This window comes from Staurois parvus, unplaced genomic scaffold (assembly GCF_062004578.1).
Source record: "Staurois parvus isolate SC_StPar_1 unplaced genomic scaffold, SC_StPar_1.0 ptg000560l, whole genome shotgun sequence".
Lineage (NCBI taxonomy): Eukaryota > Metazoa > Chordata > Amphibia > Anura > Ranidae > Staurois > Staurois parvus.
Genome location: NW_028318356.1, coordinates 647,762 through 669,981, shown reverse-complemented (window position 1 = coordinate 669,981; position 22,220 = coordinate 647,762). Strand labels below are relative to the sequence as shown.

At 41.9% G+C, this 22,220-nt stretch overlaps 1 protein-coding gene across 2 annotated transcripts in view; it reads left to right on the top strand.

Moving 5' to 3' along the window:
* The window catches only part of LOC149450906 (uncharacterized), a 77,243-nt gene that overhangs the window by 39,238 nt on the left and 15,785 nt on the right, over positions 1-22,220 (top strand). Inside the window, exons 6-10 of one of the 2 annotated variants that reach the window (XM_089691282.1) lie at positions 7,690-7,788; positions 13,752-13,977; positions 14,059-14,221; positions 14,485-14,707; positions 14,818-15,653. In XM_089691282.1, the coding sequence (XP_089547408.1) occupies positions 7,690-7,788; positions 13,752-13,977; positions 14,059-14,221; positions 14,485-14,707; positions 14,818-15,336 (1,230 nt within the window). In that variant the 3' untranslated portion in view covers positions 15,337-15,653. Of the gene's footprint in view, positions 1-7,689; positions 7,789-13,751; positions 13,978-14,058; positions 14,222-14,484; positions 14,708-14,817; positions 15,654-22,220 lie in introns of those variants that run through there. The other variant, XM_089691283.1, reaches the window with a different exon arrangement.

Genomic DNA, 22,220 nt, shown 5'->3' with positions numbered 1-22,220 from the left:
TATACTGGCACGTGTGGACGGTGTACTGAGCTGTACGTGTGCTGCACTGTGTATACTGACACGTGTGGACGGTGTACTGAGCTGTACGTGTTCTGCACTGTGTATACTGACACGTGTGGACGGTGTACTGAGCTGTATGTGTGCTGCACTGTGTATACTGACACGTGTGGACGGTGTACTGAGCTGTATGTGTGCTGCACTGTGCATACTGGCATTTGTGGACGGTGTACTGAGCTGTATGTGAGCTGCACTGTGTATACTGGCACGTGTGGACGGTGTACTGAGCTGTGTGTGTGCTGCATTGTGTATACTGGCACGTGTGGACGGTGTACTGAGCTGTATGTGAGCTACACTGTGTATACTGGCACGTGTGGACGGTGTACTGAGCTGTGTGTGTGCTGCATTGTGTATACTGGCACGTGTGGACGGTGTACTGAGCTGTATGTGTGCTGCACTGTGTATACTGACATGTGTGGACGGGTACTGAGCTGTATGTGTGCTGCACTGTGCATACTGGCATGTATGTACAGTGTTCTGATCTGTATGTGTGCTGCACTGTATTTTCTGATATGTAAACAAATAATGCATTCTGTATGCAGGCCAACTAATCAGGTAACCAACTAATCGATTATGAAAATAGGTGACAACTATTTTCATAATTGATTATGTTGATTAGTTGTTTCAGCCTTAGTTGATAGCCTCTATTTGATCACAACAGTTAGCTCATACACTGGATGCACACTTCCATTCTGAATGTCACCCCAACGCACCTGCTTTGCAGAGCACCGCAGCATTGTGATGTGGTGTTGTTAAAAATTGTGCATGGGCCTATTTTTGTTTAATGAATAGGAAGCCCTAATGCACAATATGCTGCACTGCAAAGACATAAATAGACTCTTAAGGGACTTAAGAAAAAAATCAAACTGAAGCTGCTTAAAGGTATAAGACATGCAGGCACATATTTACAGCATCTTTAACTACCCGGGATTGCTGGGCAATTCAGATCAGGCAAAACTCCCACTGATGAGTTTATAAAGGTGCATTGTCCTTGAAGTGTATGTAAATCTTAACACAATTCCTCCTGTTTGCTCCCCTTTGGTTTAATATGCCATTGAAAGTGGTGCAAGAAACACCTGTTGATCCTGACAGATATCTTGTAAGCTGATAACGTCATGAGCTCTTTGACTGTGCTACACTCTTATTATTAGCATTGGTCCCAGCTATCTCCTCACATTTAAAAAAAACTCTTCCCCCTATGGCACAGGTGTCAAACTGGCGGCCCTCCAGCACTGCCAAACTACAAGTTCCATGAAGCATTACAAGATTGACAGTTACAAGCATGACTCTCAAAGGCAGAGGCATGATGGGACTTGTAGTTTTGCAACAGCTGGAGGGCCGCCAGTTTAATACCCCTGCTTATGGTATTGAGAAGAGAAAAAGGAGAGGTATTCTAAAGTGCCAGGGTGACAACGCTGCTCCTCCATAAAGTACAGTGATTGAGCGTTGTTACCCTAGGACAGGAATGGAGTTATTTACTCAAACTTAACCCCTTTGCGCCGGCCGCACAGAAATGTGCGGCCTCCCGTCGTCTGGGCCTAGACGCCGAGCGGCCGCACATTTGCATTCATGTAGCAAAAAACATATGTACTGAGAGCGCACGCCCTGCGCGCTCCCAGCACATGTGTGGTACTCACAGAAAGGTCCCGGTCCGCTCTTTCGATCGGGACCCTTCCGGGACCGATCAGGCCACATGATTCCTAAACCACGCCCCTCCTGCCCCGCCTCCCGGCGTCTGAAGCTCTTAAAGGGCCGGGAGGCAGGAAGGGGTTAAACATACAAAATCTGGTGCAGTCGGCTTCCAGGTTTTATTGGCAAAGCTTAAAGCGGAGTTCCAGACGTTTTTGTGTTTATTAGAAGTCAGCAGCTACAAAAACTGCAGCTGTTGACTTTTAACCACTTGCCGACCGCGCATAGCCGAATGACGGCTGCACCGCGGCCGGCTAGTTCTGGGTGGACGTCATATGACGTCCTCCCAGAACGCGCTCTCCTGCGCGCCCCAGGGGGCGCGCACCCGGCGATCTCCGTGATCGCTGTGTCCTACGGACACAGCTGATCACGAGATGTGGTGAAAGGCCGATCCCACCGGCCTTTTACCACGTGATCAGCGGTGTCCAATGACACGCTGATCACAGGAAAATGCAAGTGCCGGTTCTCGGCTGCACTTTCCTCACGCTGTCAGATCGTGAGGAAAGTACTGCCGAGAACCGGCAGTTGTCAGAGCGGGGATCGGCACCGATCATCAGGGCACTGATGATCAGTGCCCTGATGATCGGTGCCCAGCAGTGACCCCCGCAAGTTCCTCCCAGCAGTGCGCCCACTAGCCCCGCCCACCCATGCCCAGCAGTGCCCCCACCTGTGCCCAGCAGTGCCCCCACCTGTGCCCCCACCTGTGCCACTCTGCAGTGCCACCTACCTGTGCCCAGAAGTGCCACCTACATGTGCCAGCAGTGCCACCCACCTGTGCCCACCCACCTGTGCCCACCAGTGCCACCCACCTGTGCCCACCAGTGCCACCCACCTGTGCCCACCCACCAGTGGTGCCCACCAGTGCCGCCCACCAGTGCAGCCCAGCAGTGCTGCCAGTCAGTGCCACCAGTCAGTGCCCAGGGGTTGTGCCAGTCAGTGCCGCCAGTCAGTGCCCAGAAGTGATGCCAGTCAGTGCCGTCTATCAGTACCCATAATCAGTGTCACCTATCAGTGCCGCCTATCAGTGCTGCATATCAGTGCCGCCTATCTGTGACCCCTAATTAGTGCTGTCTATCAGTGCCGCCTATCCGTGCCACCTCATTAGTACTGCCTATCAGTGCCCTTTAGTGCTGCCTATCAGTGCCCATCAGTGCCGCCTATCAGTGCCCATCAGTGCCGCCTCATCAACGCAAATCAGTGAAGAAGAAAAAATACCTGTTTGAAAAATTTTATAAAAGAAACAAATAAACTTTTTTTTTTTTTCAAATTTTTTGCACTTTTTTTAATTTATAGCGCAAAAAGTAAAGCGCCCAGTGGCGATTAAATACCACCAAAAGAAAGCTCTATTTGTGAGAAAAAAATGATCAAAATTTCATATGGGTACAATGTTGCATGACGGCGCAATTGTCAATCAAAGTGCGGCAGCGCTGAAAGCTGAAAATTGGCCTGGTAAGGAAGGGGGTATAAGTGCCTGGTAGGCAAGGGGTTAATAAACACACACTTACCTGTCCCGAAGTCCAGCGATGTTCTCAGCTGCGCTGTCCCTTTTCTTCTCTCCACAGCGCCAGCATCTCAACTGTGGGTACCAGGCTGTGACCACTTGCAGCTTCACAGCTAGGTGCCCATCTGTTTACATCAGCTAATGTCTGCACCCGTTAACCCATTGCCCTGCTGAGGATTTACCCCCTTCCTAACCAGGCCATTTTTTGCTTTACGGCGCTGCATTACTTTACCTAACAATTGCATGGTCATGCAACGCTGCACCCAAATTAAATTTGTGTCCTTTTTTTCCTCACAAATTGAGCTTTTTTCAGTATTTAATCACCTGTGCATTTTTTTCTTTTTTAGCGCTATAAAAAAGACCGACAATTTTGAGAAAAAAAATAATTTTTTTTGCTATTAAAACATGTCCAGTAAAAAAAACAAAACAAACAAAAAAAAAAATCAAAATTTCATCATAAATTATGCCAAAATGTCTTTGCTAAAAAAAAATCCCAATACGTGTAAATTAAATAGTTTACGTGAAAATTTTAGCATTTACAAATGGCAGTATAGATAATGGATTTTTTTTTTCTTTTTTTTTTTTTTACTAGTAATGGCAGCGATCAGCGATTTATAGCAGGACTGCAGCTGGCATGCTGACACTGGGGGGAACTGACTTGGTGTCACTGACATCCTCAGTGACACCAATACAGTGATCAGTGCTCCAGAAAAAAAAAAAAAGCACTAACACTGTACTAATGGCACTGGGCAGGAAGGGGTTAAAATGAAAGGACCCTAAATCTCTCCCAAAGTGTGTTACTGTCAGGAACACCAGCTGAAAATAAATTTAAAAAACTGGAAAAATAATGCAGATGCAACATTAACCCCCCTGGCGGTATTCCCGAGGGTAGCTCGGGGTTAACTTTCAGTACCTGAAGCGGTAACCCAGAGCTACACTCGGGATTACCCTGCAGCGTTGCTCAGGGATTCCCTCTAGCACTTACCTTGTCCTGCGCTCCCGCGATGTCACTCCTGCAGCATCCCCGGCCATATCCTCTGGCCGATGTCGGCATCCGTCTTCCATTCCCTGTGAGCATCGGGACCTACGGGGGATGTAACCGGCTGGAAATTCAAAAATTTAAAAATGTGACCTTCACTCAATGCACTAAAATCTTATAGTATTAAATTCCTGTATCAAACCATTTCACATACATTTTGTCCCTAGTGCTTTGTCCTGTGCCCTGGCTGTTTTTTTACTGTTCTTTCTGACTGAAAACTGAAAAAAGTCAATGACGTCCAAAAAGCGTCCCTTTATGTCAAAAGCGGTTTTAGACCAGCTAGAGAACAGCGATAGTAAATTAGAACCACTTGCAGAATTGAGTGATAATGATTCGTGGGGAAATTTGTCATCAGACACTGAAAACGATTTTGCAACTAAACTCAGTGATGTGCGAACTTGGCGCTATATTTCACATTTCAGTATTTTTGGTTTGATTATGTTATTGAATTAAATGTCTTATTATTTTTTATGATTATTTATATTATAATTTTGTGTTTCAAATTTTATCATACCCGGGATGTTTACTAGACTCTTGTTCGGACAGATTTCAGTGAGTTATTCCTTAGAATTACAGGCCTACAATAAAAAAACAACATATTTTCATTGAAAACAATGTACCGCTTTGAGCAACATAATCAGACCGCTAGGGAGGTTAAAGTACTAGTAAGCTGCAATATTTACATTTGTATACTTGGGTTTAGGTAATGATTTTATTGTATTCTTTGTGTATTTAAAAACATAAAGAGGAGCTCCAGTCATTTTTTTGATAATTAAACGTCAACAGCTACAAAAACTGTAGTTGCTGACTTTTAATAAACAGACACTTACCTGTACCAGGATCCAGCACCATGCTCACCCAAGTGGGCGCCGGAGACCGTTTTTCTTCCTCAGCACCAGCATCTCAACTGTGGACACCTTGCTGTGACAACTTGCAGCTTCGCTGCACATTGTGAATAGTACCGCAGTCTTCTGGGACCTGTGATGTGTCCTAGAAGACTGCGGCAAGGGTGGGGGAAAGGAGTGGGAGTTCAAAACCTGGTATTCACTCCCTCCCCTAAAATAAATGTCAAAGAGGAGCAGAGGAGAAGGCCATAAGGTGGAATTCCCATTTTGGGTGGAGTTCCGCTTTAAAGGACCACTTTTTTTTTTACTTTGGATTGAGTGGGAAAAAAATTACATGTTCTGTTAGCTTTTTATTTCTGCCTGTGACCCTAGTGGGGATATTTTCTTTTACTTCCTGTTCCTGTGATACTCATGGTACATGGAACAAAGATGGCAGTTGTCGCCAGGACAGGAATGCATGGTCAGCAATTAAAATGCTATGAGGAAGAAAACACTAAAAATGAGTTTTATTTGTGTGTTACTGTTAGAAGTGACATTTCATCATTTCACACTCTGAAAGGACATGGGGAGAAACCTCCCTAAAAAGGAAACTTACTCAACAAGAAAAACATGACAGAATCTCTAACCCTTCCCCATTGTATTTTGAAACATGAAACAAACAGCTTTGGCTGGAGATGGGCCTTATTGTAAAAACTTTGATTATTTGTTATTGCCTGCCAGTTTAACAGATGAGCCCTGCTCTTGACTGCAGGATTGCTGAGGAGTTATGTTGTGAATGAAGATTTAACAGCTTTTAGATTCTGCATTCATAAATACATTGTAATAATATTACCAGAAGATATTTGGTTGTAGCTAATTTCCCTAATTAAAGTGGTATTCTACCTCAAAACAAAAGTGTACTAATTTACAGCTCACCAATTCTTATATGCAGTGGCTGCTTTAGTTTCTTTTTTGAGTTTCATTTCTGTTTTCTTCACCTGGTGTTCATTGAACGGACCAAACTTTGCCTTGCCAGAAAGCAGGAGATAATAAAAATGTTTTGTTAAGAGCAACAAAAAGCCAATGGTATTTGTATGCTTTGTTGGGTCTAGACATTGTTGATTGAAGGGAAGTCTGGAGATCTACCCCATGAGAGGACATTTTGGGAATTTAGCGCTGTTTGACCATCCTAGCAGGGGGTCAAAATTTTCTGGTGAGTGTGGAATTTAGCTACTTAACACCAGTGGTGAAGAAGATTGATTTGGAAAGCAGGCATGATCCAGCATCCTCTTATAAGACTTTGATTTGTTTTTATGGTGTGGGGAAATGTGCTTTATTGGACTCTTTTCTGATACTTTGTTTATAATCTTACGTTAAGTTAGCGCCTCCTTATTTAATTTTTTGAATTTAAATGTTTGTGTAGAATGGAAATATTTTGTCAGTTTAGTCATCACGTTCATTTTTGCTATTAGGAGGCAGCAAGATATTGGTTTTGTTATGTGGAGGAAAAAGAAAAAAAAACGCACAAATCCCTCAACACAGTCAGTTTTGATGAGGGAAATCACTCCCACTGATCTATTGTATTCTGAAAGCAGGAGGTTTCACACTGTCAGAACACAAATCACTGCTGCCAGCTTATAACCAGCAGCAGTGATCATTAAAAAAAACAAAAAAAAAACCTGCAGGCTGGTAGTGCTGAAGAAGATAGGTCGATAGATAACTTCAATACAACCAGCCTGCCCATAAAGATTAGTCCAGTTCCTTCTTTTTTAATCAGCTATTTATTAAAGGTTTTTTTAAAAAAAAAAACAAATATGACAAAAAATAAAAACCCTACAACACAAAAAAAATAAAAAACTTAAACAGTTTGAATTTCGATCCATCTATGGCCTGCTTAACACTACCCTCTCACTACTGACAATGCTGCTGCTCAAAGGTGTCTGTTTAACTACTTCGTCCAGAATGCAGACACCCCAAGACAGAGCGTTACTGCCTGGATCACTGGGTGAAATAGAAAAGGAAAAAAGCCTACAAAAAAAAAAAAGAAAACTAATGCAGACACCACATCTAATGATTAGTAAGCTGCAATATATTTAATTTTTGTTTTAATATTGCTTTAGGTCTATAGTATACCAAATGAATGTCTATCCCAACTAGTCATTTCGCTTGTGTATCTTTTCTTATATGTAAAGCTGAAAAATAACTACCCAGTGTTTTTCAGCTGCCAGGATAGGAGCAAAGAGATAGCATCACATAAGCTGTGTGGTGGAGCGATATTAAAGCAGAGCCAGACAATCTTCCTGAAGACAAAACCTGCCTTTTGACATTGGTTACATGTTTCTCGGTTACACATGTGCTCTGGTGGCAGCAGTTGATATGTAATTATTCAAACAGCTTTTCTTATTAAATTAGTTGTTAGGCATGGAAATTAGTTTAAGTCGACAAACATGAGGATAACGTGTGTGTATTATTGCAGTAATTCCCAGCTGAGTGGCCTTTAACCTTGAACCAGCTCAGAACTGTTGACGTGACTTAGCCATCTCCCTTCAGGCATGCTGACTATCTATATCTTGTCATAGGTTTTTACTGGACATCTAAATGTAAATGGAAACACAATAGAAGACATCAGTGTTATAATTTACCTGATTATTCTAAGAGTAACAGTGACACCGGTATTGGTAAGTAGTGAATTTGAAAAGATAATGTTAAAGAGTACTTGTACTGTGGAAGCTGTGCCCAAAATAAAAGGTAAGCAGAGTACAAAAAAAGTGCACTGGTATTACCTGTAGGTTCCCATGCACTCATGATGACTGGTGGAGTAAATGCGAAGAGTAAAATAAGAGGGGGAGGAAGCACAGATGAAAGAATGAATGAAGAAAAAATCAGTGCGATCCTTGTACAGTCCTTGAAGTCTTAAAGTGGTAGTAAAGCCTACCTGATTGCTTGTACCTACGGGTAAGCCTAAAATAAGGCTTACCCGTAGGTACAGTAAATATCACTTGCGTTGTTTAGGGGGATATTTTCTATAGTAGAAGCCGACGACATCACCAGTGCATGGGCACTACGCTCTGTGCCATGGCCATGACTTCCAGGTGCATGAGAGTGGTGTCACTGTGGCTCGGCCAGTCAACCAGCCGAAGTCCGGAAACCTGGAAGGAAGACCGGGTGATGATGGAGACTCCTACAGTGGTGACAACGCACCGCTTGAGGGCTTCGTTCTAAGGCAAGTCTTTCATAAATGTTCTAGTATGGGATGCATACTAGCGCATTATGCCATTATTTTGCAGGGGAAATTTCTGGGGGATTTTTTTTTCTTTTTTTGCAGTTTACTACCGATTTAAAAAGGTACACCTTTCTCTCCAGCAAGCCCTCAGAGAACAGTGAGCAACACAGTTCAGTGCTAGAACTAAATCTTACCGCAAATTTCTTTAAACCAGGGAGTAGATTTACTAAAACTAGTGCACTCAGAATCTGGCTACCATGCACAGTTGCACCAATCAGCTTCTAACTTCATGTGGTTCAAATTAGTCCTCATGCACACTTAATGTTTTTACAGCTGCTGCTCTTTGGCTGAGACATTTTTTTGGCTGAAAAAAAAAAAACACAACAAAACAAAAAAAAAAACAAAACCCAGGACTAGTGGGTTTCTAGAGGAGTTTAGCTGTAAAAATTTGGCAAACCGGCGTTTTGACCAAAAAAAAAGTTTTTTTGTTTAAAAAAAACGCTACTGCAAAAACACTAAAAAAACTCACATTTTTAACGTGACTTTACACAGCTAATGTTACCAGCATTATCAAAACATCCAGTGTGCATGAGGGCTTAAGCTTTGGCAATAAAATCTGGAAGCCGATTGGTTTCTATTGTCAGAACTTTAGGTCTGAAAAAAAATAATCAGCATAGAATTTATAAAAACAGGCGGGGATCTGGAATTAACCTTCCTGGAGGTATTCCTGAGTGTAGCTCGGGGTAAAGTTTCAGCACCACAAGCGGTAACCCCGAGCAACACTCGGGAATACCTTGCAGCGTTGCTCCGGGTTCCCTTCTGGGATCCCTTCTGCGCTTACCTTGTCCTTCGCTCCCACGATGTCCCCCCTGCAGCATCCCCGGCCATCTCCTCCGGCCGATGCCGGCATCTGTCTTCTGGGTTCCGTTCCCTGTGACATTGGGACGTAACCGGCAGGAAATTTAAAAATGTCAAAAAGTGACACATTCACTCAATACACTAAAATCTCACAGTATAACATTACTGTTTCAAACCATTTCACATACATTTTGTCCCTAGTGCTTTGTCCTGTGCCCTGCCTGCATTTTTAATGTTCTTTCTCCCTGGAAACTGAGAAAAGTCCATGGCGTCCAAAAAGCATCCCTTTAGGTCAAAAGCGGTTTTAGACCCGCTAACAGCGATAGTAAATTAAAATCACTTGCAGAATAGAGTGATAATGATTTGTGGGGAAATTCGTCATCAGACACTGAAAATGATTTTGCGACTTTGCTCAGTGATGTGCGAACTTGGTGCTCTATTTCAAATTTCAGTGTTTTTGGTTTGATACCATTATTGAATTATTATTTATTATTATTATTATTATACAGTATTTATAAAGCGCCAATAGTTCGCTCAGCGCTGTACATTACAAAGGGGGACAGAACATGTGACAGAACAATACAGTGTGATACACGAGGGGTTCGAGGGCCCTGCTCTTTCGAGCTTACAATCTAGGAGAATTAAATTTATTATTATATTATTTTTTGATTATTTATTACATTTTAATTTATGATTTTGTGTTTCAAATGTTATCATACCCGGGATGTTTACTAGACTCTTGTTCGGACAGATTTCAGTGAGTTATTCCTAAAAATTACAGGCCTACAATAAAAAAATTACATATTTCCATGCAAAAAAAGTACCGCTTTGAGCACAGAAATACTGACATAATCAGACCGCTAGGGAGGCTACGGATATTCCCTACTAATTTTCATAAATCAACTGATAATCCAAGTTCTTTATTTGCCTTAATTTGAAGACTAAATAAAAAAGCAATATTGTGCAAAAATATATATTTATTAATAAAAATCAGTGCAAAATGGTAATGAAATACAATAGGTGATGATAAATAATAAACAAATCAAAATAGCAGTACAATGATCTAATCAAAAATAATGGTTAGAAATTCAAACCAGCAATTATTGCTAGTTTGAATATATAAACGAATTAGAATCAATTGTCTAGAAATGCAGCATAGGAAACTATCAGTAACTCAGCAACATATGACAATGGCTATGCAAATCAACCATGTGATCTCTCTACAATCAGATAGTCAAAGCTCAACATGTACCTTGGCATGAATTGATTTAGAATACCATACACAGGCCAATCCAAAAAGTTTAGAATCTGAGGTCAAGAACAAAAGGTTCCACTAAGCTGTCCGTTTTGTTATATATAACCAGCTAAACCATTGACTACAAGCTTAAATTAGTTCCATGAATATTTAAGAGAGAATTGAAATGCAAAATCATTTTATACTGCAGTTAAAACATAATATCCACAATATATACCAATATGTATTAAATAGTTAAAACCAATTAATAAAGGTAAATTATTTATGGAGATAGAATACAGTAATATAAAACCCAAATTACTTAATTATGCAAGTATTCATGCAATAATATTGTTATTGTTGATAAAAATAATCCTGCCAAATAAGAACACCATATGCAATATAAAGTTTAATATGAATTCTTTTTCCAGAGGTTCATGGAAAAAGAAAAAAAAATAATTGCGAACAGTTCTTTTTCAATCAAGACATGAAATCCTCAATCTTACAACTGGTACCTTGTTCAGTCTTATCTCTTAGGCTATCTGGTATAATTATACCCCCCAAATATATAACCTGGGAAAATATGCAGTAAGAAACTGAGAATGTCTGCTGTTCGAATCTTTGTTCAGAAACCATGAAAATGGAATATGAAGAACAAAATGGCTTCCAGCATGCCCATTTAGAGATAAGTTCAGATACGTTTAGTAAATAATCCCCTAGCAGTCAGGGACAACTGTGCCTTAGATGACCTGCAGATAAACAGATATTATTTAGAAATGTTGGCAACTGTGTTCATATCTTGGAATGATGCAGTATGCATATCAGGTTAATTACATTATTGTGAATAAAATAACCATACATCATAACCACTCCTCCGTGAAGGTCCTAGCTCTTGATATACTGGATTCACCTGAACATCTTTTGCTTGGTTGTGTGTAGGTGACAGTTGAGATAAGATGCCAGTGGTATCCATGTAAGTATTACCCCCATTGATGGCAAAAGTATGTACTAGAAGATTATATGGTATAAATGCCAAAGGTAGGTTTTCAGTGCTGGTAGCAAAGTGTTGTCTTGGAGGGAGAGATTTGGATCTTCCAGGAGGAAGGGAGGTTTACTCATTTTGTGGAGTTGAGAGGTTAGAGCAAATTATGCTAGGTCCAGGGTGAGGCGAGGGGGAAGACTAAGTGGGTAGGTTTGTGAGTAAGTGTCCAGGGGGTGGTGTGACCAGGAAGATCTTTCCTAGGGAGGCAAGTTCAGGTGCTGGTGGGAAACTGCATAAACATTAGGTATAGAGAAGGTGGTAAAGGCAGGTGTATGGCCACAGTAGCAACACAACAAATTAATAGCTGCTAAATATTTTTAATTATTCAGTAAAGGGTTCCAAACAAACAGTGAAGAAAAAAAAAACAACAAAAAAAAATCTTTGCAGTTTTAGACTGTAGGCTTTATTTCTTAGTCCTCATGCACACTTCACGTTTTTACTGCTGCTGTTTTTGACGTTTTTATCTACAGTCAGTAAACTCCCCAGCTTGTTATCCTATGTATCCATGCACACATAGGCTGTAGTCAATGTTTTTTGGCTTGGAAGTTTTTTGGCTAGAAAAAAAACCCAAATCTAGCGGGTTTCTAGAGGATTTTTTCAGCTGTAAAACCACTGAAACGCCTAAAAATGCGGAAAAACACAAAAATGGCTGTCTTTAGTGATTTTAAAGTGGCGATTTGTTTTTTTACATTTGACTTTATGAAAAAGGAAAAGGATTACTGCTTTTCCAGATTATGTTTGGGATGCTCTTGCTGTTACATGTCCTACATGCAACCAGATCATACCAAAGTTTATTTGCAGCTCTATTGGCTTTGTTCTCTTTGTTTGGCTTTGTTGACATACTGCATGTTTCTGCAGAGTCATTTCCCATTGTCCTTTGCATTTCTATTGTTTCAGATTACAGCACTGTGTGCAAAAAAGTCAGTGACACAGTGCCCTCCTGCTGCGTCATTTGCATTGTCCTTTGTAGTCCTATTGTCTCAGATTACAGCACTGTGTGCAAAACAGTAAGTGACACAGTGCCCTCCTGCTGAGTCATTTCCATTGTGCTTTACAGTCCTAGTGTCTCAGATTACAGCACTGTGTGCAAAACAGTAAGTGACACAGTGCCCTCCTGCTGAGTCATTAAGTGTTCTTGCATGGCAAGACCACTTACTGTTATCTCACATGTATATTCTTATTATTATAGCCAAATTTACCACCCTAACTCCTCCCACAGTTTTTACACTACATAGACAGTAATATACGGAAACGTGCGGATTGTTCCCGATTGGTGTGCTATTACTTTGTGGAACGTTTCGCTGAATGGTTCACGAAATATCAGCGTTTTTGTGGTGAAATTGGTCCCATAGGAATGAATGGCGGAATGTTCAAAACTAGAGTGGGAGCTGACAAAAGCTAGAGTGTGAGCAGAAAAACCAGGACATGATTTCTAAACTGCCATCCAGGGGTGGACTGACCATTTGGAAACTCGGGCACAGCCCGAGGGCCCGGGTTCAGTAAGGGGCCCCATGGGATGCTCCTGGTACCTTTTTCCATAGGCTTTTTTGAGTTTGGGCAAGGACACAGGGGCCCCATGATCCCCTATTGACCAGGGGCCCCATGAGTTGTCAGTCCGCCCCTGCTGCCATTACTCCCTCATTTTCAAGCCCACCTACACAAATCTTATATCAAAACGTTGAGCTATCCCTGCTGCCACTAAAAATGTCCACGGCTAAGCCATAGTCCTGATAGTTTTTACAGTATGACCATTTGTTTGCAACTCACGCCGCCCATTGACATTCATTGAAACTCCACTCTAGCCACCTCAAATTTGAAGGGCAATTTCTAAACTGCGACTGTGCCTTCATTTTTAATATTTCAGAGACATACTGATGCATACTAATGCATCGAAATGTAGGTCTGGGTCTTGTGATTCTCACAATATAAAGCTCTTCGGTGTAGGATTTATAATTTGTAAACTACAACTGTTTGAAGATGGCAACCGCCAGTGAATTGAGCAAGTTGGAGCAGTTTGTTTTTAACTGCTCTTCTCTGCCCTTGCTGTAGAGTGAGGTGCCATAGGAACCCAGGTGTGTGAACAGGCAGCAGAGTGACAAGCCACTCCACCCAGTTACTCCACCCACTCCAGTTGTAGAATACTGGTGGAGGCAAGAACACTTCACACAATTTCCCCAGAAATTGTAGCTTTTCTAGTTTTCATTGTCCTTTGCAGTCCTAGTGTCTCAGGATTACAGCACTGTGTGCAAAACCGGAAGTGACACAGTGTCCTTTGTTTGTTCAGGCTGGGCTCATCTCCATTTTGGTTTCAGTTCTTGGACAGAGAAGGATGGCTACTGACGTCTCCCAGACTGAGCTCATATGTGCTGTTCAAGCACATGAGGAATTATGGGATGTGTCTCATCCCCAACACAAGGATAGAGTACACACAAATAAGATATGGCTGGAGATAGCAAAGCAGTTAACGCCATACTGGGAGCAGATGACCAATCCCTGGAAAAAAGAAAGGGGTAAGTGAATAATGTTATTCATTTCTTCAGCATTTTAATGTTTTTGTTATGAAATAGCCATACATTTTTTTTGTTTTCCAGTTTCAATCCTAGCCAAGCAATGGAAGTCTATGCGCGACAGGGTGTGTAGAGGCCCGAGCGAGGAGGAGAAATCATCCCGGAGCGGTGCGCCTGATGCAAAGCCATATATAATTAGTGCCCAGCTTGCATTCCTCAGGCAATCTATGCAAGCCAACAGGAGAGAGTGAGTATAGAAATTTTTTTTTTTAAGATGACTAATTTGAATATTAATGTATATTTGTTTAGGTATTTCATTTAATTAATTTTCACTAAATATTAATTTTTGGTTAGATATATTTTTGATTAGATATATTTTTAATTGATAACATCAATTTAAATCAAATTATTTTACAGTATATTTTTATTTAAATTTTTTTAAAACATTTTGGGGAATAATTTTAAATTTGAATGATATTTGTTAAACATTTCATTTATGTTTTTTCTCAGAACCATATTGAAATTATCTGAGGCCAAGAGGGAGCCTCAAGTGGAGAGGGAGCCTCAGGCAGAGCGGGAGCCACAGGTAGAGACAGAGCCACAGGCAGAGGAGCTGGAGGAAGACATTTTGCTGTCAGAGGCATCTGAAGCTGCTGTGTCAAACCCGTCGACCAGTACAGCTGCCCATCAGTCCCCAGCAAACGCTGTTTGCAGAGATGTTTCTAAAGCTGCGGTACTTATCTATCTACTGATCTAAAAACTATCTATTGATCTACCATTCTATCTTTTGATTAATCGTTCTGTTGATTGATCATAATTTACTGTTTTGTTTTTTTGTTTTAGTTACTGCAAATGGATACTGAAACCAGCACCTCATCTAGAGGCCATGGACGGGGGCGTGGTCAGCTGCAGAGAGGTGCGGGACTATCATCAGAGGCCGAACAAAATATTATGGCGTTGCTCAGTGAGGTTCGTCAGGAACGGCGGACCATGGATCCCCTTTTGGATCCCAAAAATCCTCGCTCCAGTTACCTCCAGAACATATACCATGTTCTGGAGGACATTGGTGGAGACCTTGAAAAACAGTGTATGGACAGCATGTATGCTGTGGCCATGCGGTTTAGAGCAGCCAAAATTTCCGGTGGACCACCACCTACTCCTCCTAGTGTGATATTTCAAGGGAGCTCAGTAGCAGCACATAATGCAGCTTATTTCAATGTTCTTCCCCAATGCCTGCCCCCACCTACCTACTCCCATCAATCCATTTACCCAAACCCACAATCATCATTTTCTTTTCCTGCCCCCCCGATACCCATGTCCGTACCTCCATCCATGGAAGCACCAACCCGCTTGGTACCATGATTTGTCTGGTAACGCATTTCACGGGCAACATTACTCATTCGACATGGCCCCTCCACGCCCACAAGCAGGCATCCCTTCCTATGGAGAAATGCAGATTGGTCCTGCACAGTCTCCACCAGCATCCCAAAGGGGAAAGTTATTATCAACAGCTCTAGGTGATTTGGTTTTTCTGGTGTTTATATGTTTTGTATATTTTTGAGATAAATGAAAGTTATCAACAGCTGTAGTTGATTTTGTTTTTCTGGGGTTTATATATTTTTTCAATATTGTGAAGAACTGATTTATGGTTTTCCAAATAAAACGGTTTTACAAAGTAACTAATGTTTTTATTTTATATATTTTTCTTTTTAAATTAAAGCATTAACTGTGTTTAGTTCACTTATGCAGTTACCATGTGCAACTGCATACCTGAGCCACATGCAGATGCTAAGTGAACATGTGACCACCTGTGTGTAGCTCTGTTATGTAGTTTGCATGGCCAAATGCATAACTGGGCCACATACAGATGCTAAGTGAACATGTGGCCATTTTTCAAAGACCAATTGCATAACTGAGCTATATGTAGACGCAAAGTGAACATGTGGCCACCTGCTTGTAACTCCGGTATGCAGTTTGCATGGCCAAATGCCTGAGTCACATGCAGATGCTAAGTGAACATGTGGCCACCTGTGTGTAGCTCCATTGCGCAGTTTGCATGGCCAAATGCATAACTGGACCATATACAGATACCAAGTGAACATGTGGCCATTTTTCAAAGGCTAACTGCATAACTGAGCTATATGTAGACGCAAAGTGAACATGTGGCCACCTGCGTGTGGCTGAGGTTAGCAGTTGTCATGGGCAACTGCATGTCTGAGCCACCCGCAGATACAAAGTTAACAATTTTCCTTTGGAGTTTACTATCACAATTCACCCCTTGATATTTACAAAAAAAATGTAGAGAGAGAAAGAAAAATGTCACAAAAGAAGTTATAACATTTTTATTTAACGGAAATTGTACATTGGAAAGTCTGTTGCAAAAGTGCAAACCAAAGAAATATCTAAATATACTGATCCTGCCATGACACTTCACCATCAGGTGAAGCAAAAAATTCAGCAAACTGGTTGCGAATAGTCATGACCCGTCCACTTGCTCGTAAGTCCATGAACTGTAGACGCTGACTTGGATTTGCTGGTGTTGGATCTCCAGTGCTTGTCTCCTTTTCCCCAAGAAATTGTGAAGAACATAGCATGCAAGTACCACTTTAATGGCATTCTTGATGTCCATCTGCATACATGAGAGAACTACTCTCCACTTTGCTGTAAGGATGCCAAAGGCACATTCTACCACATGCCGAGCATGGCTGAGATGATAATTAATATTCTCTGTATGTGACAGAGTCCAAAACTACTGTATGGCCGCATTAAATTCTCAGCTAATCCAAAAGCCTCATCTGCAACAATTACCATTGGCAGACTTCGCTCCAGTGTGCTTGGTAAAGGCCTACTTCCCGGAATGTTGAGGTGTCCTGCGTGCAGGTGACGTCCCAAGGAAGATTCTCTGAAGATGCATGTATCTCCTTGGCTACCATATGCACCAACATCCACACACACACAAAAGCATAAATTTGCATCAGACAATGCCAGGAGAACTACAGAAAATATTTTTTATAATTAAAATACAGAGAGCCAGAATGCGGAGGCTTTTTTACCCTCACATGCTTCCCATCGAGTGCTCCGATGCAATTTGAGAACTGTGTCTTCTTCCAGAACTCATCCTCCATATTCTCCCACAACTCTTCAGTTGGCACAGGCATCATGGCTCCATGAAGTTCCTACCACAGTGCCAAACATTTTTCTCGTACAATTGTAGACACGGTGGAGACACCCATCAATAAATAATGGTGCACAGGGGCGGACTGACAACTCATGGGGCCCCCGGGCAATAGGGGATCATGGGGCCCCTGTGTCATTGCCCAAACCCAAAAAAGCCTATGAAAAAGGTACCAGGGGCATCTCATGGGGCCCCCTACTGACTCCGGGCCCTCGGGCAGTGCCCAAGTTTCCAAATGGTCAGTCCGCCCCTGATGGTGCAATGATATAAACTTTTGTCCAGTCACAAGAAACCTAGAATATAATAAAAAATGTATACCATAAAAACCTGGCTACAGGAACAAAACAAGTAATACAGCAATCATGTGTAAAATAAAATTTAATTGCCAAATAAAAAAACAAAAACAAAACAAAAAAAGATGACATACCGAATTGTCACGAGGAGACGTTCCTCTGGTGAAATGCTCAGTCTCATCTAGATGTCCATTCTTGTTAATCTGGGTTTCATCTTCCCCAGAAGGTCGTCAAAAGATGTGATGGACATGCATGTAAAGTTATAAAATTTGTCTGGATAATCACGCAGCGCAGTATACATGTTTGTAAAATATCCAGAAGATATTCGATGGGATATCAATGGATGGGTCCAGAATCGTCGTCGACATCTACTTCTCTTCCCACGGTCTGTCTCCTTACCATCCTTAACAGAAGCAGTAGTGTAAGCTCGTCAACTTTTTGTAAAACAGGATTCATATATGGATGCAAAAAAAGGCTATTGCAGCCTCTCTGTATGCGCTTTTGCTCTCTCTGCTCTCAATATGGTGGTGATGGTGCATTCTGGGAAAGTTGGAGGCAACAAATAGCAAAGTGAGATATTTCAGCTTAAAACTGCCAACGCTGAAAAACACGAAAAAATGCGGATAAACGTTATGCAAAAACGCTGAAAGACTAGCGTTTTTAACGTGGCTGTTATCAGCTGTGTGAAGAAACGTCAAGTGTGCATGAGGACTTAAAATGATTGACAACATTTTAAAGACACTGTTTGTTCTGCTCAGTTTTAACCAGAGCCCATTTTGTAGTATAGGTTTCTGAATGAAACAAGCTATGTGTGTGCGCAGGCACTCAACAGTTCTCCATTTGAACAAGGTATATAAACTCAAATAAGACTGGACCATATAAAAAAAAACTTTTGGATTTAAACCTGGTTTTAAAATAAATATATTGGGGTTGATTTACTAAACTGGAGAGTGCAAAATCTGGTGCAGTTCTGCATAGAAATCAAAAAGTTTCCATTTTGTTTGTAAAAGCTTAACTAAACAAGCTGAAGTTAGAAGCCGATTGGCTACAATGCACAGCTTCACAAGATTTTGCACTCTCCAGTTTTAATTAAACAACCCCATTGTCTTTTTTCTATCAATTCCAAAAAGCATATCTCATGCTCAATAAAGTATAACTGAGGGCAATTTGTTTTATAGTTTTAGATGGAGTGGAGATGGATTAGAACATCTGTCAGTTTTTATTGCTGTCTGTACCCCCATTAAGGAGATTCACCCTCTCTACTTGTCCTGGTTATCATTATCATTGAAAGTGAAAGTAAAAGAAAATCCCAAATTTTGATTTGTCCCCAGAAAAGCAATAGAGGGGAAATCTTCCAATGGGGACACTAGTTCTGATAACCTGGGGGTCCCCAAAGAATTACATTCATTTTCAGGGCTTTCCTCATACTTCCTGTTTAGGTATGGGACAGGAAGTTAAGGGAAATCTCTGTAATGGGATAAGAATGTCAAAACAATTTGACGGGTTACAACCCTTCCTTGCTATATCCAAAATGAAAGAAAAAAACAAACAAATGAAAAAAAATAAAATAAAAACGTATTTACTTGTTAACTGTATTTCCAGGAATCTTCTAGGACTGCTTCACAATGAGAGATAGGCTCCTCCCAGGAAACACCCGATCCACTTTTCCTTAAAGGTAACCTCTCTCCTGGTCCTTGTTGGCAAACAGGTCCAACCGGTAGTGCCTGACGAAGGTGCTGAAGCTGGACCATGTTGTGGCTCTGCAGATCTGTTCGGGGTGGCGCCAGCTCTCTCTGCCGAGGTAGCTGCATTGGCCTTAGTAGTGCGCCTTCAAGCCAGGTGGTGGTGTAAGTAATGCGGTTTTGTACCCTTCTGAGATGGCTTCTCTTATCCATCTTGTGATGGTGCCTTTGGAGGCGTTGTATCCCTTCCTTGGTCCTTGGAATGCGATGAAGAGGCTGGATGAGTGTCTCCATGCTTTAGTGCACTCAATGTACGCTATTAGGGATCTTCTTACAGTGAAAGAAATAAGTATTTGATCCCCTGCTAATTTTGAATGTTTGCCCATTCACAAAGAAATGATCAGTCTAAAAATCGAATGGTAGGTGTATTGCAACACTGAGACAGAATAGCAACAAAAAATTCAAAAGAATGCATGTCTAACAAATGATGCACTGATTTGCATGTTCATGAGGGAAATAAGAATTTGATCCCCTTCACACAACATGACTTAGTACTTGGTGACAAATCCCTCGTTTGCAATCACAGAGGTCAGACGTTTCCTGTAGTTGGCCACCAGGTTTGCACACATCTCAGGAGGGATTTTGGCCCACTCCTCTTGGCAGATCCTCTCTAAGTCATTAAGGTTTGGTTGCTGATGTTTGGCAACTCGAACTTTCAGCTCCCTCCACAAATTTTCAATCGGATTAAGGTCTGGAGACTGGCTAGGCCACTCCAGGACCTTAATGTGTTTCTTCTTGAACCATTCCTTTGTTGCCTTGGCCATGTGTTTTGGGTCATTCTCATGCTAAAACACCCATCCAAGTCCCATTTTCAATGCCCTGGCTGAGGGAAGAAGGTTCTCACCCAAGATTTGATGGTACATTGCCCCGTCCATCATTTTTGATGCGGTGCAGTTGTCCTGTCCCCTTAGCAGAAAAACACCCCCAAAGCAGAATGTTTCCACCACCATGTTTGACAGTTGGGATGGTGTTCTTGGGGTCATAGGCAGCATTCCTTTCCTGCAAACACAGTGAGTTTAGTTGATGCCAAAGAGCTCGATTTTGGTCTCATCTGACCACAACACTTTCAACCAGTCCTCCTCTGCATCATTCAGATGTTAAGTGGCAAACTTCAGATGGGCCTGGACATTTGCTGGCCTGGTGCTTTCTTGAGCAGAGGAACCTTGCATGCACTGCAGGATTTCAATCCTTGTCGGTGTAGTGTGTTACCAATTGTTTTCTTGGTGACTGGTCCCAGCTGCCTGGAGATCATTGACAAGATCCTCACATGTAGATGTGGGATGATTCCCCACTGTTTTCATGATCATTGACACTCCACGAAGCAAGATCTTGCATGGTTCCCCAGACCTAGGGAGACTGACAGTTGTTTTGTGTTTCTTTCATTTGCAAATGATTGCACCAACTGTTGTCACCTTCTCACCAAGCTGCTTGGCGATAGTTTGGTAGCCCAGTCCAGCCTTGTGTAGGTCTACAATCTTGTCCCAGACATCCTTGGACAGCTCTTTGGTCTTTGCCATGGTGGAGAGTTTGGAATCTGATCATTTGATTGCTCCTGTGGACAGGTGTCTTTTATACAGGTAACAAAATTAGATTATCAGCACTCCCTTTAGGAGACTGCTTCTAATCTCAGCTTGTTACCTATATGAAAGACACCTGGTATCCAGAAATCCTGCTGAATGATAGGGGATCCAATACTTATTTCCCTCATGAACATGCAAATCAGTGCATAATTTGTTAGACATGCATTTCTTTTGAATTTTTTGTTGCTATTCTGTCTGTGTTATGTCATGGAATTTTCTATTACAGGTTGTCCTTGTGTGTCATATATTAGTGTTATTCATATGTCTCTCGTGTGGCTTAATTAAAGCTCTGAAGGCTGCAATTAGGCCATGTGCATTTACAATGTATATATTACAGTACTCAGCTCGGTAATGGATGAGATGGCAGATCTGCGCTTATAGACCGGCGTGTATGCCACCACGGCATTTGATGCGAATGCCGCCGGCAGTAGGCCGCGGGCCTGTATCTACATATCAGCAGCATAGTACCACATGGACTTCGTATGGCCAGACGCCGGGCAGTGCGAACTCCGCGTGTAGGCTCATGTATATCTCTATAAGCTGCTACCGACCTGAACTGTATCTGGATGAATGTGTTTTAATAAAGATCGTATCGGGCCCATTCAGATACAGACTGCCACTGTTTAATCTAGGGGATGCTTGTACAGACAATGAACATACTGCTAGGAGCTGATAGCATGTAAATAATGGGAAACTCGCTCTCCAGAGAGAGCTTATGGGGGAGGGCAGGAGAACTGGTTTAACTGGTTTTAGTAAGAGGGAACGCTACACTCCGAGCAGGATGGACATTCTCATGTATGGACACTCCCTATACATTGTTCTGTGGGAGGGGATTGACCTGACCCCTGTGCGGGGGGGCATGTGTTTTTGTAAGAGAATAAAACAGAAGTCTGGGGTTAGAGCCAGACAGAGTGGATCCGAACTCCAACCTGAGAGTGTCGTCTGATCATTTCTGGGTCACGGGAGCTCCATTTTCCCCACATCTCAAGAGAGCTAAACCTTTGCACACCAGTTGGAGGTGCAGGAATCGTGGAGTTAAGCTGCAGTCGCGGTAAGCGAATTTCGCACAGATTTATGGGGGATTGCTGCGCATCCAACTGCAGGTACTCACGGTAAGGAGAAATTCGTTGAAAGCAAATTTCCAAGACAGTTACAATACACCTAGCATTCGATTTTTAGACTGATCATTTCTTTGTGAATGGTCAAACATTCAAAATCAACAGGGGATCAAATACTTATTTCCTTCACTGTATGTCAATTTTGTTGTAGCATTTTCTTCGGTGTTTCTTGGGTTCCCATGAAAGGATGGTATTACGATTTCTTGTGATCTATGGAAGTGCGATGCGACCTTTGGTAGGAGTGCCAGGTCCATATGGAGGATAATCCTATCCAACAGGATTGTGCAGTAAGGCTCTATTACTGACAAAGCTTGCAGTTCGCTGACTCTGCAAGCAGA